Source organism: Electrona antarctica (genome assembly GCF_951216825.1).
Source record: "Electrona antarctica genome assembly, chromosome: 7".
NCBI lineage: Eukaryota > Metazoa > Chordata > Actinopteri > Myctophiformes > Myctophidae > Electrona > Electrona antarctica.
Window position 1 is genome coordinate 10,348,498 of NC_136812.1, and position 9,115 is coordinate 10,357,612.

A 9,115-nucleotide genomic window follows, 5' to 3' on the forward strand; every position below is an offset into this window, starting at 1 on the left:
AATAACTTTGCTTCTAGGTAACTTATAAAGGTGATCTAAGAGTCTGAGTCCATGTTTGTGATGTCCAGAAATTCATCTGTTACCATTGTGAAGTCATACAACCTTTCCTAATTAGCATAATTTCCATAAATTATGCAAAAACGAGGTGAACATCAGCAAATTGCTGCATGTTTTACTTTTAGTCAACTTTGAAAGCTTCTCACAGACTCCAAGTGTATGTTTACAACTCCAGGAATAATTATCATCCTATGAATAAATCATGCAACCTTTTGTCTATGTAATAATTATGTAATAATCACACCAAAACCAGAAATAGCTATATTTCTTTGCTTTAAGTTAATTAATACGCATGATCTTACAGACAGTGTAAGTCTGTTTGCATGTCTAGAAAATATTAGAAGCGACCTCGCACTAAAGGGCTGGGCGAGTGCTGGTGCTTTGGAATGGGGGGTCAGATCAACATATCTGCCTGGGTCATGACAGACTGCTGGGCGAGTGCTGGTGCTTTGGCATGGAGGGTCAGATCAACATATGGAATGTATTCTGAACTGGCCATATATGGAGCGTGTCTTGAGTGTACAGGGTTTGATGAGGTCAGATCAACATATTGAATGTCAGAACAGGTCAGCTCCATATAGAGATCTAATTAAAATTTTGGGCCTGTTGAGAACTAATAACTTTGGGGCAGGTATCAGTCAAAAGGGAGACATCAAAGAGGAAGGATGGATGGGGAAGGATCAACATAATGTCCGGAATGTCAGGTCAGCTCCATATATGGAGATCTAAGGGTTTGAGGTACAGTTTCTTGTCAATATTGATGACATCAGGGATCTCCATCCCTGATGTCACGTGATGTCACGAGGCATGACCAACCAAACGACTGACTAACGACTCGAGAAATGCATAATTTCCTAAAGGCGACCTGCAGTCGCAAGAAAGAACAATATGGGAAATGGTCACAGAATTATCAGATTGTTTATTCTAATATTTACAGAAAGTTTTGAAAATTGAAGGGTCTCCATCTTCGTCGTCATCGTCAATCCCCAACAGATGTGCCTTGCTTACCACACACCTCTAATCATCTGCCCCACACATGCACATCCCAGAGCAGTTCAAATTTTGAGATCGACAAGAACAATGTGATATGCACTGTGATTTCTTGCAGACACATTTGATCAGTTGGGTAATGGTGGCTGGGCCGTGGGTATCCCGTGTTGTGACTGGCACCAGTTGAGCTCCCTCAGCCTCCCATCCATATTCAGTTGCTGGTGGCATCTGTGGGTTAGGTACGTGCTGCGTCAGAACTGAGCCTTTTTGTAGCTCATAGTATATGCAGTAGCAACTGCAAATACCACCTCCACAGGACACCTGTTTAGACCTGGCCAACAGGTTAAATTCCCTGGAGCTGTCTGATCAGCTCCAGAGACGGCATGGAACCCTGGTAAGGCTGATGAAATAGGTGTCCTTGCACAGCTGATGGTACCGTCGTATTGTAAGAACAAAGACATCAGTGTCAGGGGACTCAATGTAGAGCTGTGTTGCCCCTCTTCGGACAGCATCCAGGCTGTGCAGGATTATCCTTGTGTCAGCCTCTTCCTGTACGCTGTGGAGATGTTTTACATCGATAGAGTTTGAGTGGACAGCCTGCCTTGACGTGATTATAAAAACATTGGGTTTCACCTGGAAGTGTTGGAGGGCTTTCTTAGCAAGATAAGACAGTCAGCTCATCTTTGGTGCTGATACCTGACAAGAACTATTTTTCTGACACTTCCCTATCGGTGTGTTGTCTTCCACAGTGGTAGGGGCCCGGGGCTTTCCACCCTGGCGTCGGTCAAATACTACATGGATCTCACTATGTTCTTTGGTCTTCCTGTCCAGTGTGGCTATGGAGTGGTCAGCTTACTGGGAACATGTCTTGATCCATGGTGGCTTTCCCATTGCCTGTACCAATGCCATTCCATCTATGACAGTTACACTCTTAGCTGGAAGGGTACAACTGTCAAAAAAGATTGAAGCATTTGTTTGCCAGCTGTACGAGCCCGGTACAAATCCTGTGGATGTTGATGAGCTCAGGTGGAGGTTATTCACAAAGAAACAATTAGAAGCAGAGAAGCTGCCACCTACACAAGCAGCATTAAATCAAGCCATTACCCATGCATATTATCAGGCAATGGTATGGGATCAGGACCACGTACCTAACCCACAGATGCCACCAGAAACTAAAAATGGATGGGAGGCTGAGGGAGATCAACTGGTGCCAGTCACAACACGGGATACCCACGGCCCAGCCACCATTACCCAACTGATCAAATGTGTCTGCAAGAAATCACAGTGCATATCACATTGTTCTTGTCGATCTCAAAATTTGAACTGCTCTGAGATGTGCATGTGTAGGGCCGATGATTAGAGTTATTAATTAACTTAAAGCAACGAAATATAGCTATTTCTGGTTTTGGTGTGATTATTACATAATTATTACATAGACAAAAGGTTGCATGATGTATTCATAGGATGATAATTATTCCTGGAGTTGTAAACATACACATGGAGTCTGTGAGAAGCTTTCAAAGTTGACTAAAAGTAAAACATGCAGCAATTTGCTGATGTTCACCTCGTTTTTGCATAATCTATGGCAATTATGCTAATTAGGAAAGCTTGTATGACTTCACAATGGTAACAGATGAATTTCTGGACATCACAAACATGGACTCAGACTCTTAGATCACCTTTATAAGTTACCTAGAAGCAAAGTTATTGCCATTTCCGTTTTTGACAATTTATTAGCTAATTATGCTAATTAAACATGCTAAACATGTTTAATTAGCATGGCATTCTGGTAACCCCAAGAATCAAGATATACCTGTCTCCAAAAATTAACGTCCCAAAATCACGGAAAGTGATAGGCTCCCCTACTACAGGCAGGCCCAACAGAGGGATGGCTCATTCGAAACTTTATCCGCGGCGCAGCGCACGGAGTCACTCAAGGCGCATTCCAGAGTGTTTTCATTTCGCCACCTACATACTGTGCATATTCCACCGCACACGGCACACGTATAGACCAGCAGATTTTTCACGAGGAGCAGGTTGTTAGTAATTAGTTTGATTTGAAAAGTATTTCAGATTAATACGTAAACGTTCGTAAAGTAGGCAAGGCTAGATAGTTCTTTGCGCTTACGCAAGCGCATTTGCCCCGGTGGATTGGTGCCAGTCTACGCGATTAGAAATGGACGGCGAAAGGCAATCAAAGTCGGGCTCTGAGTGTTTTCAAGGAGTATGACGAACTGATTTAAGGTAGGCTTAACACTTGAAACAAAATGTAATTGTATAGCCGACGTTTAGAACGTATAGCCTGCCCTATAGTCTACTCTATACGCTTTCGTTTGCATGGTTTTCTTTTCCCTCATCAACGATGATGGGAAAAGTTCGCTATAGGCTACCTGTGAGGAATAATTTGTACAGTAGGCAGTCTATCATATAGGCTGCAAAAATGCTTTTAAAGTGACATGAAGCTTTACCGCTTACAAACTGGATTTAGCCTACAGTCATCTAAAGTAAGCTCAGTGTAGGCCTACTTTGGGCTATTTTTCAGTGCTGACTAAAATTACCTTTCCATTGAATCCCTGCGTATAGGCTATGGCTTTTCAATTTGGTCATGTTTTGTTTTCCATATCCAGAATCAGGGGATTTCCAGGTGACAGCAGGCGGGTACCAGGCCGTGTGGTTACTGTAAAATAAATTATAGTAGCCTTGCTATAGTGATAGTGAATTAATGACAGATGTGACAAAACGCGCGCGTGTGTGTGTGTGTGTGTATCTTTCACAGGTCCTAACAGCAGAGTTTCCCATGGACTGCCTGCGATGGTGCCAACGCACCTGCTTCTGTTTTTCCTCCGAGGAGGAGAGGAACACCATAGCGGTGGACAAAGAGATCCAGAGAATTATCAGAGAACAGAAAAAGAGAGAGCGGAGAGAAATCAAAGTTCTCCTCCTAGGTTGGTCATTTCTATACCATATCATACCATATAATAACTAGAAAAAGTGCCCTTCTGGGCACAGGTCTCCACCAGGAGGACAGGAGTGTGTGTGTGATGTTTGGCAAAATGTTTAGGAGCAATGTAAACGTGTGTGTGTGTGTGTGTGTGTGTGTGTGTGTGTGTGTGTGTGTGTGTGTGTGACGCGACGCGGCCTGTTGTAGCGCCACTATGAGGCTGATTTGAAAACTGTCAAGTGGCATTTCTTCCCAAGCCTAGTGGGAATATGCATGCACAGTTTCACCACAATTGGACGCTGCGTTGAGTAGTTGTGGCGATTTGTACAAAACGGGTACAAAGCGGGCTACTCCTGAAAAGTTTAGAAGCCAATCGTAGCCAATGAGGGTGGATTATGAGAAATCAAACAAACCCGTCTTGATCACATGACTATGGAGAGCATGTGTACCGATTTGTGTGAAATTTGGATCAAATCTGAAGGAGTAATATTAGAAAATGTGTTTTACATATGTCGGCCTCCTGGTGGCGCTATAAAGAGCAGATGTGAAAAATTCCAGGCAAAGTTTTTTCCTTGGCCTCTAGGGAGTTGGCATACAAAGTTATCCACAGATCCGTGCAGTTAGAGGTAAAAACACTTTTCGGCCAGTTATAGCGCCACCATGAGGCTGAGTTGAAAATGTTCATGTGGCATTTTTTCCTCGGCCTAGTGGAAATGTGCGTGCACAATTTCACGGAAATCACACGATGTGTTCATGATTTGCAGTATGTTTTTGAAACTGAGCACTCCTGCGAACTTTGGAAGCCAATCTTAGCCAATCAGGATGGAGTCTGAGAAATCTGAAAGACCTTTTTCGTTGAATGGCTCTAGAGAGACTGTGTACCAATTTGCGTGATGTTTGGACAAAATCTGTAGGTGTACTGTCCAAAAACTTGTTTTGCACAAAGCGGCCTCCTGGTGGCGCTATAACAGGTCGTTCTGGAAATTTTGGGGCAGAGGTTCATCGTTGGCATCCAGGGAGTGTGTGTGCAATTTGGCATCGACCGGGTTAACGGTGCCGGAGATTAGCTGTTCACAGACGGACGGACGGACGGACACACACACACACACACACGGACACACGGACGGACGGAGTGCAAAACATACTCTCTCCCCATGCCTTCGGCCTGGTGGAGACAAACATACTCTCTCCCCATGCCTTCGGCCTGGTGGAGACAATGATCTATTAATAAATGCAAATGATGCTGCGTGCAATTAAAATGAAGTGTAGTGTGATGAAAGGACTACTGGAAGACAATACAATAACATTTGGTCAGATTAAATATGATTGATTGAAAAATACTTTATTAACAGTTTGCAGAATAAGCACAGGAAAGTATAGTTGAATACATGGTCTGCCAAGAGGATTAAAAACTCAAGAAAGCACTAAGGCTTTCCATTGGTGTGCTCCATTTTCAATTCATCAGAACATTTAATGACATACATACATACACAGTATATGATGAAAAAAACATCATATAAACGGTTATTAATTAACAGAGAGGGGGCTTTGACTTTTCCTTTTTTTTACTGGGTCCAGTTTCGAATTGCAGGCAGTAAGTGCCCGTAAGTGCTCTCTGAATTACTGATCTGTAAGGTATGTGAGCAGAAAGGGTGGGGTGGGCGACAAGTTACCGACAGAGGGTGAGGCTCACGATATGAAATTTAAAGGACCTATTTACTCACAAGCCAAGAATGAAAACTATGTGAAGCATGCCAACATGTATGTCAGATAATGAACATGGTTGGTCATAGCCTTGCTGCCATACCTCAGACTAAACGAATGACAGAAAATGTTTCATAGAAATACGTATATATTCAGTCAATGCTATTAATTAGTACACAGCAACACCATTACTGGTCAGGTGTTTACACTTTCAGAGTTAAATCAATACACAGGACTTTGTTGTGTATACAGCATCAGTGTGTAGCAAAGTCAATGTTACAGCCATTTCATAAATGCATAGGCCTATTTAAATAAACTAAAATAACTTTCTTTGTCAAATTAATGCATGAATTTTGGTTCAAATGATACGAATGCTTTAATGAGTAACCAAAGAGACTAAGCAACTTAATGCAATGGTTTTAACTTTTAACCACACACAGACACACCAGGCGGAGTCAGGTTAACACCATTCTGGGCGGGAACCCCTTTTGGTGTTAGCATTATGTTATGCTTTAGCTATTGAAAAATAGCAGATCTACAAGCTCGTAGCGCGCCACCGAGTGGCGTGCTACGAGCTTGTAGGTCTGCTATTTTTGAAAAGTAGTAATGTAGAAGACATTTTTAGAATCTGATCTCAGGTCAAAACACCAGCATCCCTATTCAGGGAATGTCATACGGTAATAGGCAAACATTCAGCAAAAAGACGTAACTCTGTACTAGTTCTGCATAGTATGTCAGAGTCCCTTTGCCCAGCAGCAGTGAGCATTAGCATGTGGAATCCAAGTCCAAATGGATGAATTTGTCATCAGATCCACCGACCATCCAGGCTATGGCCAGTCTGGAGCCACACAGGACTCCAGTATTTACTATACAGTCTATGTCCCCAACAACATAATTGAACAAGACTGGTGTCATATTGATGATGTCATAACACCCTTGTATAACGTGCCATCCATAGCTACAGATTGTACAGGAACGTATTTGTATGGATGAGTCCAGAGATGACTGAACATTATACGCTCTGGCAGAGTAAACCAATGTGGTATCTATACTCACTGAACAGGACCATGAGGTCACAGACCTTCAGGTGTAATCTATCTTGAGTCACCCTGGGCAAGACCTACGCTGTAAAGACTATCATTTGTTTGGGCGGAAGTTGCGGGATTTTAGCGGAAGTATCGCCCAAGGAAATGACGTTGATGCTTTACAAATCAGTTTACATTCTCCGCAAATGAAACAAGTGTTGTGATTGGTCGGGAAAATATCGTATCCGGGGGAAATACATCTGAAGGATGTTCCGGAGGATACATCCGCCGATAGCTTCTCTGCCTTACGTTGTGACCAGGCTTTTCTTTTCGGAGATAAGTAAGCCTGGGACCGAGGCTAATCTTGAGTAGGCAGATTCAACAATCAACAGTGTTTGCCACTACAACATGACATAGACTTGGCTGTCCAACATGACGACATTTCTGAAAGCCAGACGTTGGAGGTGCTAGCGCCCCTCAAAAAAACATACTATACGTACTATACTATACGTACTACTATACATACGCTAAATCCCACCCCAAAAAGTAATTGTCCAATGCCAATCCAAATAGTTTAGCAAATGCCACCTCATAGCTGTCAATGTTATTTTGCATGGTTGTGTTGTTGAACATATACACAGCTTAATGTGCCAGGTGATGGCAATAATACTAATGACCATATTCTTGCCGTACAACAGGGGTTCTCAACGTTTTTGGCCGGGGACCCCCGAAAATGCTTTGGCAACGTCTCGGGACCCCCGCCCCGCCCACTCCCGACCCCCAATATAAATGGACTGCTACAATAACCTTAATAATAGAGACAATACAGTACACCATAAATAAATACTGAAACCAGATATAATCATTAGGGAAGGTGTATGCATGTACTATGTGTACTATACTGTATGTAAACTCTTCATTTCCACGGGTCGAACCCGTGGGTTCTCAACCCACGGGTTGAGAACCCCTGGCTGAAAACTCCTGTCGGGTGGTCGTTAACAGTTGATTTCTCCCTCTGTCATTTCCTCGTATTTCTAGTTTATTTAAATAATGTCATGCAAATTTGATGCTCTTGCTACTGAAATGATCGATTATTTATATGGAGAAATCCCGTTTAACGTGTATCTCCATTGGGGGAGAAGGACAACTTGCCCCGTCTCCTCGCTGCTAACGTGCCTATTGGACAAGGACGGGTTGGGGAGGGACTTAGCGAAGGACTAATTAAAAACACTTTGCCGGGAATACTAAGGAATGAGAAAAGACCTGACTCCACAGCTGCAAAAAAACAAATGCCGACTTTCCTGTTTGTTCCTCCAGGCACCGGGGAGAGCGGTAAAACCACGTTCATACGACAGATGAGAATCATCCACGGGAGAGGCTTCTCAGAGGAAGAGAGGAAGGCCTTCGCCAAGTGTATCTTCCAGAACATCTTTACTGCCGTCAAGGCTATGACAGGAGCCATGGCCTCCCTCAAAGTCCCCTACGCCAACCCAGAGAACGAGGTTCACCTCTCTCACACACACACACACACACACACACACACACACACACACACACACACACACACACACACACACACACACACACACACACACACACACACACACACACACACACACACACACACACACACACACACACACACACACACACACACACACACACACACACAGAGAGAGAGACCAACCTGGTTTTCGTCTTCTCTCCCTGCTTTCATCAAAGTCTGAAAACTGTTTACATTTACACTCATGTTCCTTGCCTCCTCCCAATCTCTTCCTGTTCCCTTAGTCTCTTACTGCTCGGCTCTGATATACCTACTATATTTGTGCTTAAGGTGCAGTATTCTTTTTCACCCCCCTTATTTTGACCCCTTTGCCATTGAATTCCTCCCCTCACATATTTCGTGTGTTGTCACTGCTGTTGTATCCTACCGAGTCACCTGCCAGTGAGGAGCCCCCACCGGGAGGATGTAGAGCCTTCGCCCTGCTTCTCCCGCCCAACACTCCCTGCTGACAGGTGCCGCCCCAGCCCGTAGGAATACGTGCAGTGATATCACCCTATTCTGCTCGGCTTACCTCCCCCGAACACGGGACAATTGTGTGGTGGTGGGCAAGCACTTCACCACTGCACCCACAAGCTACAGTTTCACCCCATGTTTTTATAACAATGGATGTCTATGTTTTTTCTGCAAAACTGCAAGCACGCAGAAATCCACACACACACACACACACACACACACACACACACACACACACACACACACACACACACACACACACACACACACACACACACACACACACACACACACACACACACACACACACACATCTAGCGGCCAACAGTATAAATAGCAACCCTCATTACCACCATCTTCACCTCTACATACACACAAACA

The 9,115-nt window shown here is 43.8% G+C and overlaps 1 protein-coding gene across 1 annotated transcript in view; it reads left to right on the top strand.

Moving 5' to 3' along the window:
• The first annotated feature begins 3,029 nt into the window (after positions 1 to 3,029).
• The window catches only part of gna15.1 (guanine nucleotide binding protein (G protein), alpha 15 (Gq class), tandem duplicate 1), a 14,684-nt gene continuing 8,598 nt past the window's right edge, over positions 3,030 to 9,115 (top strand). Inside the window, exons 1-3 of the mRNA XM_079505078.1 lie at positions 3,030 to 3,291; positions 3,824 to 3,992; positions 8,035 to 8,219. Of these exons, the coding sequence (XP_079361204.1) occupies positions 3,845 to 3,992; positions 8,035 to 8,219 (333 nt within the window). The 5' untranslated portion in view covers positions 3,030 to 3,291; positions 3,824 to 3,844. The remainder of the gene's footprint in view (positions 3,292 to 3,823; positions 3,993 to 8,034; positions 8,220 to 9,115) is intronic.